At 47.8% G+C, this 23516-nt stretch overlaps 1 protein-coding gene across 1 annotated transcript; it reads left to right on the forward strand.

Moving 5' to 3' along the window:
* The first annotated feature begins 108 nt into the window (after positions 1-108).
* NDUFB2 (NADH:ubiquinone oxidoreductase subunit B2) lies at positions 109-22675 on the forward strand. Its single transcript, XM_063928958.1, has 4 exons — positions 109-253; positions 18345-18489; positions 20697-20788; positions 22610-22675. The coding sequence occupies exons 1-3, from the start codon at positions 165-167 to the stop codon at positions 20769-20771; spliced, it is 309 nt and encodes a 102-aa protein (XP_063785028.1). The 5' UTR covers positions 109-164; the 3' UTR covers positions 20772-20788; positions 22610-22675.
* Positions 22676-23516: the final 841 nt, after the last annotated feature.

Genomic DNA, 23516 nt, shown 5'->3' on the forward strand with positions numbered 1-23516 from the left:
AGTGGTAGTGGTAAAATGTGTTGATAATATATAACATTTATCCTATGTGGGTTTGATGTAGTGCACCCCCATATGCGAGTGGGCTCGTCCTCCCACCTGGAAGTATCGCGATAGCCGGTTAGTACGACGGGAACAGCGCCGGGAGGTGACATTGCTCCGGTGTCATGGCGGCGCTGGGACGGCTCGGAGGTGCTCTGAGGGCTGGGAGTCGCCTCTTTGCGGGAGTAGTGCGGAGCAAGGCGGGGGTCCGCAAGTAAGAGGGTGATACCGAGAAACTGTAGTGTGATGTATTGTAAGGAGCTGGACTTTTGACAGGGACAGGTGGTTTGGGGGGCTGCCCGTCATTAGGGGGTAGGTGGTTGGGGGACTGCCCGTCATTAGGGGGTAGGTGGTTGGGGGGATGCCTGTCATTAGGGGGGATGCTTGTCATTAGGGGGTGTGTGGTTGGGGGGCTGCCTGTCATTAGGGGGTAGGTGGTTGGGGGGCTGCCTGTCATTAGGGGGGGGGTGGGGTGGTTGGGGGGCTGCCTGTCATTAGAGGGTGTGTGGTTGGGGGGCTGCCTGTCATTAGGGGGCTGTTTGTCATTAGGGGGTAGGTGGTTGGGGGGGCTGCCTGTCATTAGGGGGTGTGTGGTTGGGGGGCTCCCTGTCATTAGGGGGTGTGTGGTTGGGGGGCTGCCTGTCATTAGGGGGTGTGTGGTTGGGGGGGCTGCCTGTCAGGGGATAGATAGGTGGTTGGGGGGCTGCCTGTCAGGGGGTGGGTGGAGTGTTTGGGCGCTGCCTGTCAATAGAGGGTGGGTGGTTGGTTGGGGGGCAGCTTGTCATTAGGGGGTGGGTGGTTGGGGGGCTGCCTTTCATTGGGGGGTGGTTTTGGAGCGCTACCTGTCATTAGGGTGTGTGTGTGGTTTGGGGGGGGGGGGGGGCAGCCTGTCAGGGGAAGGGGGGACTGTTTGGGGGCTGCCTGTCATTGGTGGGTGGAAGGGAGCTGCTTGTCATTAGGGGGGGTGGCTGGTTGGCTGCGCGGCGGGGGGGGGGGGGGTGGCTGGAGTGCTACTGTGTGTGTGTGTGGGCCAGGTGTTTAGTGTTAGGGGGGTTGCCTGTCAATAGGGAGGTGGATGGGGGGCTGCCTGTCATTGATATAGGGGGGGTAGGTGGTTTGGGGGTTGCCTGTCATTAGGGGGTGTTTGGGGAGCTGCCTGTCATTAGGTGTGAGGTTCATCCTGTCAAAGGGGGCGGTGGTGATGGGGGGCTACCTGTCATGGGGGGTGTTGAGGGATCAGTTATGAGAGGGGTGGTTGGGGACCTGTCATTAGATTGGTTTAGGAGGTGCCCGCCAAGGTAAACAGGGACGTTGGGAGGTGCTTTTCAAGAGAAAAGAGTAAATTTGGGGTGTACATATCAATAGAGGACTTTTGTATCATGACTGATGCAGATTACAGTAGAACGTAATATATCGGTGCTTTAGAAAAATAAAAGGCAGATATAAAAATGTCCGTAATATTTGCTCACTGCTAATGTTAAATGACATAACGGAGGATAATTTAGCACCTAGTAACTGTATTGTATTATGCATATTGTGTTTTGAAGTTATTTCTACTAACTCTGTTTCTCTTACGTCCTAGAGGATGCTGGGGACTCCGAAAGGACCATGGGGATAGACGGGCTCCGCAGGAGACATGGACACTTTAAGAAAGACTTTAGATCTGGGTGTGCACTGGCTCCTCCCTCTATGCCCCTCCTCCAGACCTCAGTTTACTACTGTGCCCAGTGGAGACTGGGTGCTTTTCAGGAGCTCTCCTGAGCTTTCTGACAGAAAGTATTTTGTTAGGTTTTTTTATTTTCAGGGAGCACTGCTGGCACCAGACTCCCTGCATCGAGGGACTGAGGGGAGAGAAGCAGCCCTACTCCTGTGAGTTGCAAGGTCCTGCTTCTTAGGCTACTGGACACCATTAGGTCCAGAGGGTTTGGTACGCAGGATCTCACCCTAGCCGTCCGTCCCAGAGCCGCGCCGCCGTCCCTCTCGCAGAGCCGGAAGATAGAAGCCGGGTGAGTATGAGAAGAAAGAAGACTTCAGAGGCAGCAGAAGACTTCATGATCTTCATTGAGGTAACGCACAGCACTGCAGCTGTGCGCCATTGCTCCCATACACCTCACATACTCCGGTCACTGTAAGGGTGCAGGGCGCAGGGGGGGGGCGCCCTGGGCAGCAATATAAACCTCTTATTTGGCAAAAGACAGCATATATACAGCTGGACACTGTATATATGCATGAGCCCCCGCCAATTTTACACTTTTAGCGGGACTGAAGCCCGCCGCCGAGGGGGCTTCTACCAAAGCACTCACCAGCGCCATGTTTTTCTCCACAGCACCGCTGAGAGGAAGCTCCCCGGACTCTCCCCTGCTTATACCACGGTGGAAGAGAGGGTTTTAAAGAAGAGGGGGGGGGGGGGGGCACATAACAATGCTACTGGGTAAACATTAAATTGCTGTGTTTTTTCCTGGGTCGTATAGCGCAGGGGTGTGTGCTGGCATACTCTCTCTCTCTCTGTCTCTCCAAAGGGCCTTGTGGGGGAACTGTCTTCAGAAGAGCATTCCCTGAGTGTGTGGTGTGTCGGTATGTGTGTGTCGACATGTCTGAAGTAAAAGGCTCTCTTAAGGAGGAGATGGAGCAAATGTGTGTGTCTCCGTCGACAACGCCGACACCTGATTGGATATGTGAAATTAAATGCTAAGGTAAATTTATTGCACAAAAGATTAGAGAACAGACAGTGAATCTACCCATGTCTGTCCCTATGTCGCAGAGACCTTCAGAGTCTCACAACGCTCACTATCCAAAATAATAGACACTGATATCAACACGGAGTCTGACTCCAGTGTCGACTACGATAATGCAAAGTACAGCCAATACTGGCAGAAAAGTATTCAATATATGATTATTGTAATAAAAGGTGTTTTGCATATCACTGATGACTCATCTGTCCCTGTCAAGAGGGTACACATGTTTAAGGGGAAGAAAGCTGAGGTAAATTTCCCTCCTCTCATGAAGAAAAAGAGCGTGAATCTCCAGACAAGAGACTGCAGATTCCCAAAAAGAATTCTCAGGGAGTATCCTTTCCCTACTAGGGCCAGGATACGATGGGAATCTTCCCCTAGGGTGGACAAGGCGTTGACACGTTTACCCAAAAGGTAGCGCTGACTTAACAGCTATCCTCAGGGATCCTGCAGATAGCATGCAGTAAAAGTACTTTGAAGTCCATTTACACACATTCTGGTACACTACTCAGACCGGCGATTGTGTCGGCATGGGTTTATAGCGCTGTAGCAGCGTGGACAGATACCTTATCAGCGGAGATTGAAACCCTAGATAAGGATACCATGTTATTGACCCTATTGTGTGTGTGTGTGTGTGTGTGTATGTGTATGTATATATATATATATATATATATATATATATATATATATATATATATATATATATATATATATATATATATATATATATATATATATATATAATATGCTGTCTTATATAGATAGAGAGAGAGATATATATAATATATATATATATATATACATACACTGTCCATGTGATCCGGCTCTCCTTTAAAATACGGTACTGCACCGGGTGCCCTCGTGATGAATGAAACATACAGGCAATAGACGCGGCACTCCTGGTGTCTGAATCAATAAGAACTCGTAATAGGCAGGTAGTGGTGAACAACGTTTCAATGACGTTTATTGTGTCATTTTCCTCAGGTCTTTATATAAATAAATAAATAAAGACATGCCCAAAGAGACATTAGTCTACTGGGTTCTAAAGTCAACGCTATGTCGATTTCTGCTAGACGTGTCCTGTGGAACATGCAATGGACATGTGATGCCGACTAAAAGAGGCATATGGAGGGTTTACCTTACAAGGCTGAGGAATTGTGTGGAGAGGGGCTCTCGGACCTGGTCTCCACAGCTATAGCTGGTAATTCTGATCTTTTGCCTTATATTCCCTCACAGCCTAAGAAAGCACGACATTATCAAATGCAGTCCTTTCTGTCGCAGAATAACAAAGTACGAGGAGCGTCCTTTCTTACCAGAGGTAAGGGCCCAGGGCACAGCTAGTTCCCAGGAACAGGAGTCCCCCCCCGGCCTTTACTACATCCACCGCATGACGCTGGAGCTACGCTAAGGGAGTCCGGCCCAGTGGGAGCACGTCTTCGACTCTTCAGCCACATCTGAGTTCACTCACAGGTGGATCCCGGGGCAATAAAAATTGTTTCTCAGGGTTACAAGCTGGAATTCGAAAGGTGCCTCCTTGCCGGTTTTTCCTTATCGGACCTACCGGCTTCTCCCCCAGAAAGGGAGATAATATTAAATACAATTCACACATTGTATCTCCAACAGGTGGTGCTCAAGGTTCCCCTCCTGCAACAAGGAAGGGGATATGACTCAACCTTGGCTGTAGTCCCGAAGCCGTACGGTTCGGTAAGACCTATTTTAAAATTAAAATCTCTGAACCTATACTGGAAAAGGTTCAAAATGTAAAGTGGAATCGCTCAGAGCGATCATCGCCAGCCTGGAAGGGGGGGATTTGATGGTTTATCTAGACATAAAGGCTGCATACCTTCATGTTCCCATTTATCCACCCCATCAGGCGTACCTGACAATTGCGGTACAGTATTGTCATTACCAATTTCAGGGTAATTGGCAGAAACGATGGTGCTCCTACGCAAGCAAGGAGTCACAGTTATCCCATACTTGGACGATCTCCTAATAAGGGCGAGATCAAAAGAGCAGTTGTTGAACAGCGTGTCACTTTCGCTGAAGGTGTTACAGCAACACGGCTGGATTCTCAATATCCCGAAGTCACAGTTGGTTCCTATGACTCGTCTGCCCTTCTTGGGTATGATTCTGGATACGGACCAGATATGGGTTTACCTTCAGATAGAGAAGGCCCAGGAACTCATGACTCTAGTCAGGAACCTATTGAAACCAAGACAGGTGTCAGTGCATCACTGCACTCGAGTCCTGGGAAAAACATTCCCTTCGGCAGGTTCCATGCGAGGACTTTCAAATGGGACCTACTGGACAAGTGGTCCGGGTCACATTTACAGATTCATCAGTTGATCGCCCTATCCCCCAGGGCCAGGGTATCTCTCCTGTGGTGGCTGCAGAGTGCTCAACTTCTATAGTGCCGCAGGTTCGGCATTCAGGACTGGATCCTGGTGACCACGGACGCGAGCCTCCGAGGTTGGGGAGCAGTCACACAGGGAAGAAATTTCCAAGGTCTTTGGTCAAGTCAAGAGGCTTGTCTTCACATCAACATCTTGGAACTAAGGGCCATATACAACGCCCTACGTCAAGCAGAGACCTTACTTCGCGACCAACCGGTTCTGATCCAGTCAGACAACGCCGCCGCAGTAGCTTATTTAAACCGCCAAGGCGGCACAAGGAGCAGAGTGGCGATGGCTGAAGCCACCAGAGTTCTTCGCTGGGCGGAGAATCATGTAAGCGCACTGTCAGCAGTGTTCATTCCGGGAGTGGACAACTGGGAGGCAGACTTCCTCAGCAGACACGACATACGTCCTGGAGAGTGGGGACTTCATCAAGAAGTCTTCGCACAGATTGCAATTCGGTGGGGACTGCCACAGATAGACATGATGGCGTCCCGCCTCAACAAAAAGCTGCAGAGTTATTGCGCCAGGTCAAGAGACACTCAGGCAGTAGCGGTAGACGCCCTAGTGACACTGTGGGGGTTTCCAGTCAGTCTAGGGTTGAGAATAATAAGAAAAAGAGGAGTGAGAACAATCCTCATTGTTCCAGATTGGCCACAAAGGACCTGGTATCCGTATCTGCAGGAAATGCTTACAGAAGATCCATGGCCTCTTCCTCTAAGGCAGGACCTCTTGCAGCAGGGCCCATGTCTGTTCCAAGACTTACCGCGGCTGCGTTTGACGGCATGGCGGTTGAACACCGGATCCTAGCGAAAACAAAAAAGGCATTCCGGATGAGGTCATTCCTACGCTGATAAAGGCTAGGAAAGACGTGACATCTAAACATTATCACCGTATATGGCGAAAATATGTTTCTTGGTATGAGGCCAAGAATGCTCCTACGGAAGAATTCCATAATGGGCCGTTTCCTTCACTTCCTACAAACTGGAGTGAATTTGGGCCTAAAATTAGGCTCCACTAAGGTTCAGATTTCGGCCCTATCCATTTTCTTTCAAAAAGAATTGGCTTCTCTCCCAGAAGTTCAGACTTTTGTGAAGGGAGTGCTGCATATTCAGCCTCCTTTTGTACCTCCGGTGGAGCCTTGGGACCTTAACGTGGTGTTAAGTTCCTTAAGTCGCACTGGTTTGTACCACTTAAAACGGTGGAGTTGAAATATCTCACTTGGAAGGTGGTCATGTTATTAGCCTTGGCTTCGGCTAGGCGAGTGTCGGAATTAGCGGCTTTGTCACATAAAAGCCCCTATCTGATTTTCCATATGGATAGAGCGGAATTGCGGACCCGTCCTCAATTCCTGCCAAAAGTGGTTTCATCCTTTCATATAAACCAACCTATTGGGGTGCCTGTGGCTACGCGTGACTTGGAGGATTCAGAGTCACTTGATGTGGTCAGGGCTTTGAAAATTTACGTAGCCAGAACGGCTAGAGTCAGAAAAACAGATGCACTGTTTATCCTGTATGCGACCAACAAGATTGGTGCCCCTGCTTCAAAGCAGACTATTGCTCGCTGGATCTGTAGCACGATTCAGCAGGCTCATTCTACGGCTGGTTTGCCGTTGCCTAAATCAGTCAAGGCCCATTCCACTAGGAAAGTGGGCTCTTCTTGGGCGGCTGCTGGAGGGGTCTCGGCACTACAGCTGTGCCGAGCTGCTACTTGGTCGGGTTCAAACACCTTTGCAAAGTTCTATAGGTTTGATACCCTGGCTGAGGGGTACCTCCTGTTTGCTCATTCGGTGCTGCAGAGTCATCCGCACTCTCCCGCCTGTTTGGGAGCTTTGGTATAATCCCCATGGTCCTTACGGAGTCCCCAGCATCCTCTAGGACGTAAGAGAAAATAAGATTTTAAACCTACCGGTAAATCTTTTTCTCGTATTCCGTAACAAAAATCCTTTCCTCGTACTGTCAGTCTCCTCTGGGCACAGTTTCTCTAACTGAGGTCTGGAGGAGGGGCATAGAGGGGGGAGCCAGTACACACCCAGGATCTAAATTCTTTCTTAAAGTGCCCATGTCTCCTGCGGAGCCCGTCTATCCCCATGGTCCTTACGGAGTCCCCAGCATCCTCTACAGACTACGAGAAAAAGATTTACCGGTAGGTTTAAAATCTTATTTCTCTGACGTCCTAAGTGGATGCTGGGGACTCCGTCAGGACCATGGGGAATAGCGGCTCCGCAGGAGACAGGGCACAAAAGTAAAAGCTTTAGGATCAGGTGGTGTGCACTGGCTCCTCCCCCTATGACCCTCCTCCAAGCCTCAGTTAGGTTTTTGTGCCCGGCCGAGAAGGGTGCAATCTAGGTGGCTCTCCTAAAGAGCTGCTTAGAGTAAAAGTTTTATTAGGTTTTTTATTTTCAGTGAGTCCTGCTGGCAACAGGCTCACTGCAACGAGGGACTTAGGGGAGAAGAAGTGAACTCACCTGCGTGCAGGATGGATTGGCTTCTTAGGCTACTGGACACTAGCTCCAGAGGGACGATCACAGGTACAGCCTGGATGGGTCACCGGAGCCGCGCCGCCGACCCCCTTGCAGATGCTGAAGAGAGAAGAGGTCCAGAAATCGGCGGCTGAAGACTTCTCAGTCTTCATGAGGTAGCGCACAGCACTGCAGCTGTGCGCCATTGCTCTCAGCACACTTCACACCAACGGTCACTGAGGGTGCAGGGCGCTGGGGGGGGGCGCCCTGGGCAGCAATGAAAGTACCTATACTGGCTAAAAATACATCACATATAGCCTCTGGGGCTATATGGATGTATTTAACCCCTGCCAGGTTGTCAGAAAAACGGGAGAAGAAGCCCACCGAAAAGGGGGCGGGGCCTATTCTCCTCAGCACACAGCGCCATTTTCCCTCACAGAACTGCTGGAGGGAAGGCTCCCAGGCTCTCCCCTGCACTGCACTACAGAAACAGGGTTAAAACAGAGAGGGGGGGCACTTATTTGGCGATATGATTATATATTAAGATGCTATAAGGGAAAACACTTATATAAAGGTTGTCCCTGTATAATTATAGCGTTTTTGGTGTGTGCTGGCAAACTCTCCCTCTGTCTCCCCAAAGGGCTAGTGGGGTCCTGTCCTCTATCAGAGCATTCCCTGTGTGTGTGCTGTGTGTCGGTACGTGTGTGTCGACATGTATGAGGACGATGTTGGTGAGGAGGCGGAGCAATTGCCTGTAATGGTGATGTCACTCTCTAGGGAGTCGACACCGGAATGGATGGCTTATTTAGGGAATTACGTGATAATGTCAACACGCTGCAAGGTCGGTTGACGACATGAGACGGCCGGCAAACAAATTAGTACCTGTCCAGGCGTCTCAAACACCGTCAGGGGCTTTAAAACGCCCATTTACCTCAGTCGGTCGACACAGACACGGACACTGACTCCAGTGTCGACGGTGAAGAAACAAACGTATTTTCCTTTAGGACCACACGTTACATGTTAAGGGCAATGAAGGAGGTGTTACATATTTCTGATACTACAAGTACCACAAAAAAGGGTATTATGTGGGGTGTGAAAAAACTACCTGTAGTTTTTCCTGAATCAGATAAATTAAATGAAGGCGCTCACACGCTTATCACAAGTGGCGTTACTGTCTCCAGATACGGCCGCCCTCAAGGAGCCAGCTGATAGGAGGCTGGAAAATATCCTAAAAAGTATATACACACATATTGGTGTTATACTGCGACCAGCGATCGCCTCAGCCTGGATGTGCAGCGCTGGGGTGGCTTGGTCGGATTCCCTGACTGAAAATATTGATACCCTTGACAGGGACAGTATTTTATTGACTATAGAGCATTTAAAGGATGCATTTCTATATATGCGAGATGCACAGAGGGATATTTGCACTCTGGCATCAAGAGTAAGTGCGATGTCCATATCTGCCAGAAGATGTTTATGGACACGACAGTGGTCAGGTGATGCAGATTCCAAACGGCACATGGAAGTATTGCCGTATAAAGGGGAGGAGTTAGTTGGGGTCGGTCCATCGGACCTGGTGGCCATGGCAACAGCTGGAAAATCCACTTTTTTTTACCCCAAGTCACATCTCAGCAGAAAAAGACACCGTCTTTTCAGCCTCAGTCCTTTCGTCCCCATAAGGGCAAGCGGGCAAAAGGCCAGTCATATCTGCCCAGGGATAGAGGAAAGGGAAGAAGACTGCAGCAGGCAGCCCATTCCCAGGAACAGAAGCCCTCCACCGCTTCTACCAAGTCCTCAGCATGACGCTGGGGCCGTACAAGCGGACTCAGGTGCGGTGGGGGGTCGTCTCAAGAGTTTCAGCACGCAGTGGGCTCACTCGCAAGTGGACCCCTGGAGCCTACAAGTAGTATCCCAGGGGTACAGATTGGAAATTCGAGACGTCTCCCCCTCGCAGGTTCCTGAAGTCTGCTTTACCAACGTCTCCCTCCGACAGGGAGGCAGTATTGGAAACAATTCACAAGCTGTATTCCCAGCAGGTGATAATCAAAGTACCCCTCCTACAACAAGGAAAGGGGTATTATTCCACACTATATTGTGGTACTGAAGCCAGACGGCTCGGTGATACCTATTCTAAATCTGAAATATTTGAACACTTACATACAAAGGTTCAAATCAAGATGGAGTCACTCAGAGCAGTGATAGCGAACCAGGAAGAAGGGGACTATATGGTGTCCCTGGACATCAGGGATGCTTACCTCCATGTCCCAATTTGCCCTTCTCACCAAGGGTACCTCAGGTTCGTGGTACAGAACTGTCACTATCAGTTTCAGACGCTGCCGTTTGGATTGTCCACGGCACCCCGGGTCTTTACCAAGGTAATGACCGAAATGATGATTCTTCTTCAAAGAAAATGGACGATCTCCTGATAAGGGCAAGGTCCAGAGAACAGTTGGAGGTCGGAGTAGCACTATCTCAAGTAGTTCTACGACAGCACGGGTGGATTCTAAATATTCCAAAATCGCAGCTGTTTCCGACGACACGTCTGCTGTTCCTAGGGATGATTCTGGACACAGTCCAGAAAAGGGTGTTTCTCCCGGAGAAGAAAGCCAGGGAGTTATCCGAGCTAGTCAGGAACCTCCTAAAACCAGGAAAAGTGTCAGTGCATCATTGCACAAGGGTCCTGGGAAAAATGGTGGCTTCTTACGAAGCGATTCCATTCGGCAGATTTCACGCAAGAACTTTTCAGTGGGATCTGCTGGAAAAATGGTCCGGATCGCATCTTCAGATGCATCAGCGGATAACCCTGTCTCCAAGGACAAGGGTGTTTCTTCTGCGGTGGCTGCAGAGTGCTCATCTATTAAAGGGCCGCAGATTCGGCATTCAGGACTGGGTCCTGGTGACCACGGATGCCAGCCTGAGAGGCTGGGGAGCAGTCACACAGGGAAAAAATTTCCAGGGAGTGTGATATAGTCTGGAGACTTCTCTCCACATAAATATACTGGAGCTAAGGGCAATTTACAATGCTCTAAGCTTAGCAAGACCTCTGCTTCAAGGTCAGCCGGTATTGATCCAGTGGGACAACATCACGGCAGTCGCCCACGTAAACAGACAGGGCGGCACAAGAAGCAGGAGGGCAATGGCAGAAACTGCAAGGATTCTTCGCTGGGCGGAAAATCATGTGATAACACTGTCAGCAGTGTTCATTCCGGGAGTGGACAACTGGGAAACAGACTTCCTCAGCAGGCACGACCTCCACCCGGGAGAGTGGGGACTTCATCGGGAAGTCTTCCACATGATTGTGAACCGTTGGGAAAGACCAAAGGTGGAAATGATGGCGTCCCGCCTGAAAAAAAAAAAAAAAAACTGGACAGGTATTGCGCCAGGTCAAGAGACCCTCAGGCAATAGCTGTGGACGTTCTGGTAACACCGTGGGTGTACCAGTCGGTGTATGTGTTCCCTCCTCTGCTTCTCATACCCAAGGTACTGAGAATTATAAGACGTAGAGGAGTAAGAACTATACTCGTGGCTCCGGATTGGCCAAGAAGGACTTGGTACCCGGAACTTCAAGAAATGCTCACAGAGGACTCATGGCCTCTGCCGCTAAGAAGGGACTTGCTTCAGCAAGTACCATGTCTGTTCCAAGACTTACCGCGGCTGCGTTTGACGGCATGGCGGTGGAACGCCGGATCCTAAGGGAAAAAGGCATTCCGGAAGAGGTCATTCCTACCCTGGTCAAAGCCAGGAAGGAGGTGACCGCACAACATTATCACCACATGTGGCGAAAATATGTTGCGTGGTGTGAGGCCAGGAAGGCCCCACGAAGAAATTTCAACTCGGTCGATTCCTGCATTTCCTGCAAACAGGAGTGTCTATGGGCCACAAATTGGGGTCCATTAGGGTTCAAATTTCGGCCCTGTCAGTTTTCTTCCAGAAAAGATTGGCTTCAGTTCCTGAAGTCCAGAAGTTTGTCAAGGGAGTACTGCATATACAACCCCCTTTGTGCCTCCAGTGGCACTGTGGGATCTCAACGTAGTTCTGGGATTCCTCAAATCACATTGGTTTAAACCGCTCAAATCTGTGGATTTGAAATATCTCACATGGAAAGTGACCATGCTGTTGGCCCTGGCCTCGGCCAGGCGAGTGTCAGAATTGGCGGCTTTGTCTCACAAAGCCCATATCTGATTGTCCATTCGGACAGGGCAGAGCTGCGGACTCGTCCCCAGTTTCTCCCTAAGGTGGTATCAGCGTTTCACCTGCACCAGCTTATTGTGGTACCTGCGGCTACTAGGGACTTGGAGGACTCCAAGTTGCTGGATGTTGTCAGGGCCCTGAAAATATAGGTTCCAGGACGGCTGGAGTCAGGAAAACTGACTTGCTGTTATCCTGTAGGCACCCAAAAAACTGGGTGCTCTTGCTTCTAAGCAGACGATTGCTAGTTGGATGTGTAGTACAATTCAGCTTGCACATTCTGTGGCAGGCCTGCCACAGCCAAAATATGTAAATGCCCATTCCACAAGGAAGGTGGGCTCATCTTGGGCGGCTGCCCGAGGGGTCTCGGCTTTACAACTTTGCCGAGCTGCTACTTGGTCAGGGGCACACCCTGGCTGAGGAGGACCTGGAGTTCTCTCATTCGGTGCTGCAGAGTCATCCGCACTCTCCCGCCCGTTTGGGAGCTTTGGTATAATCCCCATGGTCCTGACGGAGTCCCCAGCATCCACTTAGGACGTCAGAGAAAATAAGAATTTACTTACCGATAATTCTATTTCTCGTAGTCCGTAGTGGATGCTGGGCGCCCATCCCAAGTGCGGATTGTCTGCAATACTTGTACATAGTTATTGTTACAAAAATCGGGTTATTATTGTTGTGAGCCATCTTTTCAGAGGCTCCGCTGTTATCATGCTGTTAACTGGGTTCAGTTCACAGGTTGTACAGTGTGATTGGTGTGGCTGGTATGAGTCTTACCCGGGATTCAAAATCCTTCCTTATTGTGTACGCTCGTCCGGGCACAGTATCCTAACTGAGGCTTGGAGGAGGGTCATAGGGGGAGGAGCCAGTGCACACCACCTGATCCTAAAGCTTTTACTTTTGTGCCCTGTCTCCTGCGGAGCCGCTATTCCCCATGGTCCTGACGGAGTCCCCAGCATCCACTACGGACTACGAGAAATAGAATTATCGGTAAGTAAATTCTTATTTTTCTCTTTCATCCATCTGGGGGACGCTGCGCAGTTACTTGTGGGTTAGAGGTTGTGGAGTTTGGCACAGAACTATTAAGAACTGACCCCTCCCCCCTCTAACCCCTCCCATCTCCTTCCTGCCCAGCCAGCACCTCAGTTTTAGTTTTGTGCCTGTGGAGTACAGACACAGATTTTTCTCTCTGAAGATTTTAGTTAGGTATTTTATTATTTTATCACTTGGAGTGCCTAGTCCCTGTATACAGGTGACAGGTGCTACTAGAGTGGGGTTAGCTAGAGATTCCCACTCTGTTCTGCCGCTGGAAGCCACCACACTTCGGTCACTGGGGCTGGATTCCTGTTCCTAAGAAGTCGGCAGTGAGGAGGTACAGGATAGACACAATCTGTCTCTGACAGTATTGGTCTATCCTTCCCTATAAAATATAGAATATATAATATAGAATATATATTTATTACTATGTCCTTCCTATTTGTGTGCCTCTTCCCCCCCCCCCCCCCTCCTCCCCCTCCGCTCTCTCTCCGGAGGTGAGCGTTGGAGTGCAGTAACATATTCCACTGTGTTTTGACTGAAGGAAAGGGGAAGAGAGTGGTGAGTCACTCTCCGGGGGATCGCTAGAGGCTGCCCGCACAGAGCCGCTGTATGTAGCGGTGCGCGGGAGCAGCTACCCGAACAAAGCCGCTACCCGAATACAGCTGCTGTATATAGCGGTGTGCGGGAGCCACTGCCCGATCAGAGCCGCTGGATGTAGCAGTGAGCAGGAGACGCAGGCTTCCGGCTATAGCAGCGGGACGCGGCGCTTACTTCAAAAGGACGGATTCCCGCCCTGCACTGCCTTGCGCGCCCTCCCGGCCAGCGTCTGCAAAGCACCGGGCGCCATCTTCTACGGAGACAGTACGAGGGGCGCTGTGCAGCACACACCTAACAGCAAGTATACTTTGGGGGCATAGTGTTACTCTACACTTGTAATGAGAGTTAACAGATTTAATTTTTGCACAAATTACTCTACTGAGCTTATAGTTCGTTTGTAGTGCACTTGTTTAAAGAAAATAAATAAATAAATAAATAAAATAAAGTTTAATTATGTCAATACGTCAGAAGGATCTACAAAGAGGAAAGACATCCTCGGTGATTATTTTTCTGCTTTCAATGTGAGTCAAGGCTAGCTAAGGGTAAAGCGGATGCTGATACCCTCTGTGCTTCATGCTCTGGTGCATCTGTGGTGATCCAACAGGGAGTTTCCGCGGATCAGTCTATGTCTGCTTGGACCAGAGACATCTGGTGTGGGCTTAAAATATGGGCAGATGTTTTGCTGATTTAATTCAATCCCAAAACAAGTTTGTAAACTCTGCCGGCAGTTCTTCTGCTACAAAACGGCCATAGCCGTTGCCGCTATAACTTTCTGGGGGGTTCTGATTGACACAGCGCATGTGCTGTCTGCATGCACCTAGATCAATGTTCAGGTGTAGTTTTTATAAAAAGGGGAAGTAGACCCAGAGTGGGGCGAGATTTCGGTCTGGGAAGATGACTTTTCTACTAGCTCAGCTGTTAGATTGCTGATAGACTCCATCCGTCACCTTAATAACAGGGATATTTTAAAGGAGCCTGACTTAAGCCGGATTCTCGTTTCCAAGCCCCTACGGCATAAAAAATTTCTATATCCTTTTACAGAGAGGATATCAGATTTTGGGAAACAGGCTAAAAGGTAGACGTTCCCATTTCAAATTTAGCAGGAACTACGGTTATTCCTTCTGTACAGTCTGTGACGTTGAAAGATCAGATTGAAGCAATGCCTAAATCTGTTTTCCTTATCAGGTGTTTCTCTTCAACCACTTTTAGCTGGCGCTTGGGTCCTCAAGGCCGCGGATGACTGACTAGCACAGGTCATCTCTGGAAGGTAGTCTGACGATCCATCGGAAGCCATTCAATTAACAGAACAGATTTCAGAAGGTTCTTACTTATGTGGGTGAGGACTTGGTTGATCCTGCTGCACTACAATTCCGTATTTCTGCCTTGACCGTGACAACAAGACGGTCTCTTTGGTCTCTGGTTTGGAATGCCGATTTTGACTCCAAACAGACCTTGTCGGCGGTACCCTTTGAAGGTGAGTACTCTTTAGGTCGGAATCAAAGAAGATTATCTCACATTCTACAGAAGGAACCCCTTTCTTCCAGTTGCTCCTCCGAAACCGCATTCTACAAGGTTTTGGTACTTTCATATACAGGGGATACCCACGAAGGGAGGCATTCAGAGGTAGACGTAAGCCTGCCAACAAACCTACTGCATGACGGTTCACGATCCTCGGAGGAGTCAGTGACGGTTGAGACTCGGTTACTACAGTTCAAAGAAGGGTGGTTCCTATCGAGACCAGATCGGTGGGTGACGGAGGTCATATCCAGAGAATATTTGTTAGATCACGAGGACCCAGTCCCATATCGGGTGTTCATCACACCTCTTTCAAATGGTTCCTTCGGACGTCGAGCTCTTCATCATGCAACAGCCATTTTGCTTACGAAATGAAGTAATTCTTCTAGGTCCCGCTCGGCAGTGAGGTCGGGATTTTACTCGTGGACAAACTGGAGGGTTCATTTCAACCCAAAAGTTCAAAATGGAATCCATCCTCTCGGGTATTGTCGCCAAGGAAACGGGATATTTGGCCTAATTGGACGTAAGACGCCTATCTGCTTGTTTCTATTTGGACGGGTCATCAATCTCTTCTGAGATTCGCGGTCGGCCTTGACATTTTCAGTTTCAGGCAGGGAATCAACATTATTCTGTATTGGGTAATCTGTTGATCAAGGCAGGGTGGATTCTTCATCAGAACTTGCGTCTCGCTATGGAGTCTCTGCGGTCATTCGGATGAATAATTTATTGTCTGAAGTCATCTTTGCTTCCTTCCCGGAAGATGATGTTTCTGGGACTTTTATTCGACACCAACAACCAGAAAAGTGGTTCTTCCTCAGGACAAGATTCAGGACATACAGTCCAGAATTCGAACACGGCTACATTTACCGGTGGTTTCAGTTCTCCGTTGCATGCAAGTGAGACAAGATGGTGGCAACCTTCAAGGCAGTTCCATATGCCACGTTTCAGACTCGACTCTTTTCAGACTCAGATTCTCAACTGTTGGACTCGGACAGGGCCTCATCTTGAATTACTGTTGGTACGCGTGTCTGTACAGACTCGTCAGTCGCTTCGCTGGGGGTTTTACAGATACAATTTGACCAAAGTAGTTCCGTTCACAATTTGGTCTTGGGTGATGGTCACCACAAACACCGGCCTCAGAGGTTGGGGGGCGGTGTTTCAGACTCATCACTTTCAGGGACTCTGGACCAGTCAAGAGTTAAAGTTGCAGATCAGCATCTTGGAGTTACGGACAATCCGGTATGCACTACTTCGGATTCAAACCATGGTTCAAGGTCATCCAGTGCGGATTCAGTCCGACAGCGCCTCAGCAGTTGCTTACATAAACAAGGAAGGAGGTACTCGAAGCTGATCTGCAATGAAAGAAGTCGCTCAGACTCTCACATGGGCGGAACATTGGTTCCTGGCCATATTCGCGATTCATATTCCAGAAATCGAGAACTGGGAAACGGATTTCTTAAGCCGTCACACGATGCATCCGGGAGAGTGGGAGTTTCACCAGGAGGTGTTTCTGACTCTAGTAGCCCGGTGGGGGTTGCCCGATGTAGATCTGATGGCGTCTCGTCTCAATAATAATCTTCCTCTCTACGGGTCGCGTACTCAGGACCCTCAAGCAATTCTAATCGATGCACTGACAGCACCGTGGCACTTTCAACTGGGATATGTGTTTCCACCATTTCCACTGATTTCACGTCTGCTTAAACGCATTCAGTAAGAAGGTCTCCCAATCATTTGGGTAGCCTCAGCTTGGCCACGCTGACAGTGGTACATTCTGCGTCACAATATGGTCGTCAAGGAACCATTCCGACTCCCTCTGTGTCCGGATCTTCTGATTCAAGGACCAGGTCACCACCCAGGTTGGGTCGGCTGGCTTTGACGATTTGGTTCTTGAACCCAACCTTTTAAGGGAAAAGGGTTTTTTTCTCATCTTGTTGTGTAAACGATGGCTCAGGCAAAAAAAAAAAAAAAAAGTTACTTCTAGAGTATAGCACCGAGTATAGCGTATTTACATTGATTGGTGTGAAAAGCGTGGTTTAACACCGGATTTGTTTTGTATTCCTCGTCGGTTTATACTTCCTTCAGGAGGGTCTCAATAAGGGTCTGAGACTTCTTCACTGAAGGGTCAAGTTTCTGACTTATCGGTTCTTTCTTTCAAAAGAGACTGGCTATCTTTCCAGAAGTTCAGACGTTCCTTCAGGGAGTTCTTCGGATTCAGCCACCTTTTGTTCCTCCTTGGGACTGTAACTTAGTCTTTAGGGCTCTTCAGTATTCTCCATTTGAGCTATTTGGAATCTGTAAAATTGCGGTATCTAACGTTCAAAAGTTGTCTTCCTATTGACAATTGCCTCCGCAGGGCGAGTGTCTGCATGGACAGCTCTTTCTTGCAGACCACCCTTGTTGAGGTTTCATGATAGCCGGGTGATTCTGCGAACAAAAACCTTCCTTCCTTACGAAAGTTGTGTCAGCGTTTCATCTAAATTAGGACATTGTCCTTCCAGCGTTTACTCCTTCTCCTTCCGGGGAGGATTCCCATTTGGCTCTCTTAGATATGCTCAGGGCCTTACGGATTTATTTATCTTGTCCAAATCCTGTCTGTCGTACGGCTGCATTGTTAGTTTTTAATTGATGCGCCCAAACGAGATTGGCCGGCTTCCAAGAACACAGTGGCTCGTTGGGTGATTTCGCCATAAAAACAGTTTTCTGATATTTCAGTTTCTGAATCGATTCCAGCTCATTCGAGTTGGAGCTTCTTGGGCTGCTCGCGGGAATGCATCTATTGAGCAGCTATGTAGGGCGGCGACTTGGTCGCCTGTGCATACGGTTCAAAAAGGGTTTACCGTTTTTTTCATATTTTCAATTTGGAAACTGCCTCTGTTGGGCGTCAAATTTTACGGACGGCTATGCCGTCTACTTCTCCCTCCTCTCATTAGCTTGCTTTGGGAAATCCCACAAGTAACTGCGCAGCGTCCCCCAGATGGATGAAAGAGAAATAGGGATTTTTGTTTACTTACCGTAAAATCTCTTTCTCTGATTCCATCTGGGGGACGCTGCGATCCCTCCCATATGGTTGTCTGGTTTAACCAGTAATTTTTTTTCGGTCTATCTCCTTTGGCTTGGCTAAACATTAACTGAGGTGCTGGCTGGGCAGGAAGGAGATGGGAGGGGTTAGAGGGGGGAGGGGTCAGTTTTTAATAGTTCTGTGCCAAACTCCACAACCACACACCTCTAACCCACAAGTAACTGCGCAGCGTCCCCCAGATGGAATCAGAGAAAGAGATTTTACGGTAAGTAAACAAAAATCCCTATTTTTTCAACACTGTTTTTGGGTAAAATAATAATGCAGAGCTTCTATTATACATAGCTTTTTTTGTGTGTGCATTCTAGTGCTGGAACCGAAGTCCACATAGAAACTCGTTACAGAGGGATGGTCCAGTTGACTAAGTCTCAGTGCTTTCAGGCAGAGCTACTCGGCGGCTTCATGTGGTTTTGGATCCTGTGGCATTTTTGGCATGACCCAGATGCAGTCTTGGTGAGATCAGTCCCCAGGGACTCACTTCCTTTCCACAAATGCAGATTCTTGTACATTTTCTAGCTTCTATAAAGGCACTACTAAGGCTACATACCCACTGGCACTTTACTTTTATGGGTCTCTATTCAATTCAACGCGGATTCAATAGCACCGGAAATTAGCTTCCAGTGCTATTCAATTCAGCACAATGTGACGCCCCACAAGAGGGTTTCTTCTCGCACCCAGAGGGGTGCGAGCAGAAATCCGACAAAAGTGCTGGCGTGATGCTGATTTCTGCCCTTAGTGCAGCGGAAACAGCATTGCATCGGGCAATTTAGTCGGAGAATGCCGGTTCTCGTGACAAAACACCCTGTTTAGTCTGCGAGAACCGACTTCACCGAAATGACAGCGCGCTGAATTGAGTAGCATCAGGAGCTAATTCCCAGCACTATTTAATCCGCGCTGAATTGAATCGAGCCCATAGTTTGGTTCAGAGGCTTCCAAACTCTGCCATTACAATACAGATTTTTAAGCCTCTCCATACTTAAGCACAAGTGACTTAATTAGTACCTCAGTCAATTTGATTTAACCATCTGGACTGTTTGGGAACCTGAGCTCTAGTTGGATCAAGAAGCATTCAATAAAAAAAAAAAAAACGTCTCTGCAAAGCAAGTGGCAATGTAAATTGTTAAGGGCTTCCGCATAGACCAATCATTTCTTACATTGGATCAGTTATCTTAGCATTTAAAAAGCACATCAAAGGTGGCACTGTTTTTATGTATGGCCTAAGGCTGGTCAGTATGGGGCTTTCCACAGCCAGGTTAGCTAATGTAGGCCACAATTCCTCCCGCTTGCTTGCACCTCATGTCATCCATCTGTCTCCCCTCCCCACTAGGTTGTTAGCTCTTCAGAGCAGGGCCCTCTTTCCTCTTGTTGTCAAAGCCCTCTTCTCGACACATTTCACTCGCAGCCCTCTCCTACTCAGCGACCATCTTTACCCGCTTTCTCTCCTGCTGGTAAAGACTCATCTCTATCTATGGCTGCCAGCCCCAAGTAGTACAGTGATTACTCCCTCACTACTTACATCTAAGCTGTATTATGTATTGAGAATTGTGGTGCTCTTTGTTACCTGTACTCGATTTTTGTTATTTACTGTAATGCTAAGTTTTGTCTACCTGTACTGTCCTTTGTACGGCGCTGCCAAACACTTGTGACGCCTTATAAATAAAATGTAATAATAATTATTATTATTATCTCAGAGCTTCTCTGTGCTTCTCCCCAGTGATAGATAACAATTACTATTTTCCTGGCTGAAAATGTGTTCGTCAGGCCACTGCACTAACTGTTTATTAATAAGTCTAAAAAAATGTTATCCAGCCATATTCCATTGTAAAGTGCAACAGAATATGCTAGCGGCATATAAGTAACTGTTACTAAATAAATAGGGCGGATGCGGTTGGGGTGACCGGATCTACCTTTCGTCCACATACACTGAAGGGGATATTTAAACATATTGTCTAGAGCTCTGGATTGGTGGTGGAGAGTTCCCCCACCCCCTGTGGTCCAGTGGAGGTGCAGCGGTGGCACAGCACATTCATCTACCCACAGCACTTTAGTCCCAGCTGGCAGTTGTAGAGAAACACCCCTGGAGAACCTTCTCATGGTGTCTCCTGGAGTTCCAAGAGGTGACGCCTAACACTGGAGTCTGGAGAGATCCAATGTTGGTAGCAGGGAGACTGCTGCCCTGAGGTCTGACTGCCAGCCCTTTGGAGCCGATTGTAGATTGGAGTGGTTGCAGGACTCTGAAGCAGGTTCCCTGGAAAATACATTGGTCAGATTCACACTGGCAATGCGTGGACAGGGCAAACCTCCCTTTCTGGGAAGAAGGAATTCTGTCGTGGCCTTACCATAGTAGAACAAGAAGGAATTCTACTGTACTATAGCCTTACCTCTACTGCTTTAATAAATGCAAGCTCCAGAGAAGCAGCATCCCATGCAGGTCGTGCAATATCTATATATCTATATCCCCGTGGTTCAGTGTCTCCTAATGGAGCATGGGAAAAGGCGTTCCCATCCACTTTTAGAACGTATTTTCAGTTTTCTGCTTTAATCCTATATATAAAAGTTGGTTGATTGTAACAATTAGTAACTTGATGCCAGAAATCTTTGAGACTACCATTCATGGATAGTTTATAATTTTCTATATTTTTTAAATTTTATTTTTGTAGGGTCATTTTCCTTATCCTGACGCGTCACAATGGACAGATGAGGAGCTGGGAATTCTCCCGGAAGATGAGGAATAAACCTCCTCTTCTGCATAGTAAGCGGGAGCTGCTTTGTATATTGGGAGAAACGTCCTTACGCTGAATAATATCCAACCAGCCAGTAATGTTTTCCATACAGTTATAAGTAATATATATGTGTTGCAGAGATGTATTTAGGAATAATGGTCCTTGGCATTTTGAGCCTAATTCCGACCTGATCGCAGCAGCAAAATTGTTCTCTAAAGGGCAAACCATGGGGGTAATTCCAAGTTGATCGCAGCAGGATTTTTGTTAGCAAATGGGCAAAACCATGTGCACTGCAGGGGAGGCAGATTTAACGTGCAGAGAGAGTTAGATTTGGGTGGGGTGTGTTCAATCTGCAATCTAATTTGCAGTGTAAAAATAAAGCAGCCAGTATTTACCCTGCACAGAAACAAAATAACCCATCCAAATCTAACTCTCTCTGCACATGTTATATCTACCTCCCCTGCAGTGCACATGGTTTTGCCCATTTGCTAACGAAAATCCTGCTGCGATCAACTTGGAATTACCCCCCATGTGCACTGCAGGTGTGGCAGATGTAACATGTGCAGAGAAGAGTTAGATTTGGGTGAGTTATTTTGTTTCTGTGCAGGGTAAATGCTGGCTGCTTCATTTTTATACTGCAATTTAGATTTTAGTTTGAACACCTCCCACCCAAATCTATCTCTCGTGCACATGTTATATCTGCCCCACCTGCAGTGCACATGGGCCCTCATTCCGAGTTGTTCGCTCGGTAATTTTCTTCGCATCGCAGCGATGTTCCGCTAATTGTGCATGTGCAATGTTCGCACTGCTACTGCGCCAAGTAAATTTGCTAAGAAGTTTGGTATTTTACTCACAGCATTACGAGGTTTTTTCTTCGTTCTGGTGATCGTAGTGTGATTGACAGGAAGTGGGTGTTTCTGGGCGGAAACTGGCCGTTTTATGGGTGTGTGTGAAAAAACCCTGCCGTTTCTGGGAAAAACGCGGGAGTGGCTGGAGAAACGGGGGAGTGTCTGGGCGAACGCTGGGTGTGTTTGTGACGTCAAACCAGGAACGAAACTGACTGAACTGATCGCAGTGTAGGAGTAAGTCTGGAGCTACTCAGAAACTGCTAAGAAATTTCTATTCGCAATTTTGAGAATCTTTAGTTCGCAATTTTGATAAGCTAAAATACACTCCCAGTAGGCGGCGGCTTAGCGTGTGCAATGCTGCTAAAAGCAGCTTGCGAGCGAACAACTCGGAATGAGGGCCATGGTTGGCACATTAGAGAACAATTTTGCTGCTGCAATCAGGTCTCAATTAGGCCCTTTGTTTGCAGCTATTCCACATACTTCTACGTATTGTCTTGTGTTATTCTGGATTTCCTTGTTAATATACGTTTTCCTTTTAATTCCGGGTCCCTTCATCCAACGGGATGAAGGTTAACGGGCAAATTATACATCGATTAGATCATTTTAGGCCTAACTGTCTGATTAACTTAAATTGCCAAGCATATGGACAAGAGAAGGCCGCAGGTCCCAATCTAAATCTGATTGTGAGCTTTCAGACGTCAAATATATTAGATGGTTGGATGATTATACACAGTCGCTGACTGACAGCATCAACCTGTTTGAGCCAAATGTCCGGCCTGTTGAGAGATCCAGATGCCCAGTGATCCACCCGGACGTCTGGATCTGCCAGGGCGTATGTCTGGCTTAGACCCCCCTTACTATGACAAGAATGTGGAGGGAGCATTACTCAGGCATTCATGTCACTCATTATAAATGGCAAACTTTTTTTTTATTTTTTACTTTTCATTTTTCTGACTGTATCCTGTGAAACTTCTACCTCTGATGTGTTCTTCCTCTTCTCAGGTGTAAGGAGACCTTGTGCTGGTGCGTCGCCCTGGATGCTTACTGTAAATAAATACATGAAGACTACACACATCTCTGGTTTATTCTTTCTTTTTTTAACTTTAAAACAGACTAAAATAATTTTCTGGGATGATTGAGCCTCGCTAACACATATCTTGAGTTTCTCAGGAAATATTTATCGATTGGGCATTTTGTCTATTTGAAATGTTGCCCCACAAAATAGAAAGCCCTGCACAATAAGATTAAGGATATATCTGGTATCTTGTAGTACTTGTCACCTACTTCTAAGACACAACATCATAACAACGTGCTCCAGTTACTGACAGTCCAAGATGCATGGGATTATTCTGTATTCCCTATGTACATGTCCGCAGAAGGTCGGCCATCTTTTGTGACCATAGATGTTCATGATTAGTAATGAGGGCGACTACTGCCAGGGGATTTCTTAATGGCCTATGTATAAATAAATTATTTTGATTACGGAGATATCGCAACTTCCTTTCGCTTTCATCCTTGCGGAACACTGCACCACGCTGTAGGTAACGGCTACTTCTCTTCTGTGGCATTCCGTGGATTCCTCTGTAAGCGATTCTGCATTGCAAGTGGACTGCAGTCTCCCCCCAGCCATAGTGGATATTGGTGAAGAAATGACATTTTAAAATACATAGTAGCTTTAATTTAAGTGTAAGGGGCTGATCCCTAGCACAGTGGGCCCTGGGCAAAGCTCTTTCAGCGCCTTTATAAAGAGGGCCCAGATTCTATTAATAATGCAAAAAAATTAAAAATCCTATATGGTAAATATAAAGGGGATCTGGGGAATTGGGTGCATCTCCTTGTGTTATGGGCTGTCTGCGTAATAGACACTAACCTGAGAGAGTTTTTTATGGAGTCTTAACTGTCCCCAAAA

The sequence above is a fragment of the Pseudophryne corroboree genome, chromosome 6, assembly GCF_028390025.1.
Source record: "Pseudophryne corroboree isolate aPseCor3 chromosome 6, aPseCor3.hap2, whole genome shotgun sequence".
NCBI classification, from domain to species: Eukaryota; Metazoa; Chordata; class Amphibia; order Anura; family Myobatrachidae; genus Pseudophryne; species Pseudophryne corroboree.

Coding starts and splice junctions, on each gene's coding strand:
- NDUFB2 (XM_063928958.1), top strand. CDS start 165: ATGGCGGCGCTGGGACGGCTCGGAGGTGCTCTGAGGGCTGGGAGTCGC. Junction 254..18,344: donor AGCAAGGCGGGGGTCCGCAA/GTAAGAGGGTGA, acceptor TGTGCATTCTAG/TGCTGGAACCGAAGTCCACA. Junction 18,490..20,696: donor ATGACCCAGATGCAGTCTTG/GTGAGATCAGTC, acceptor TTATTTTTGTAG/GGTCATTTTCCTTATCCTGA.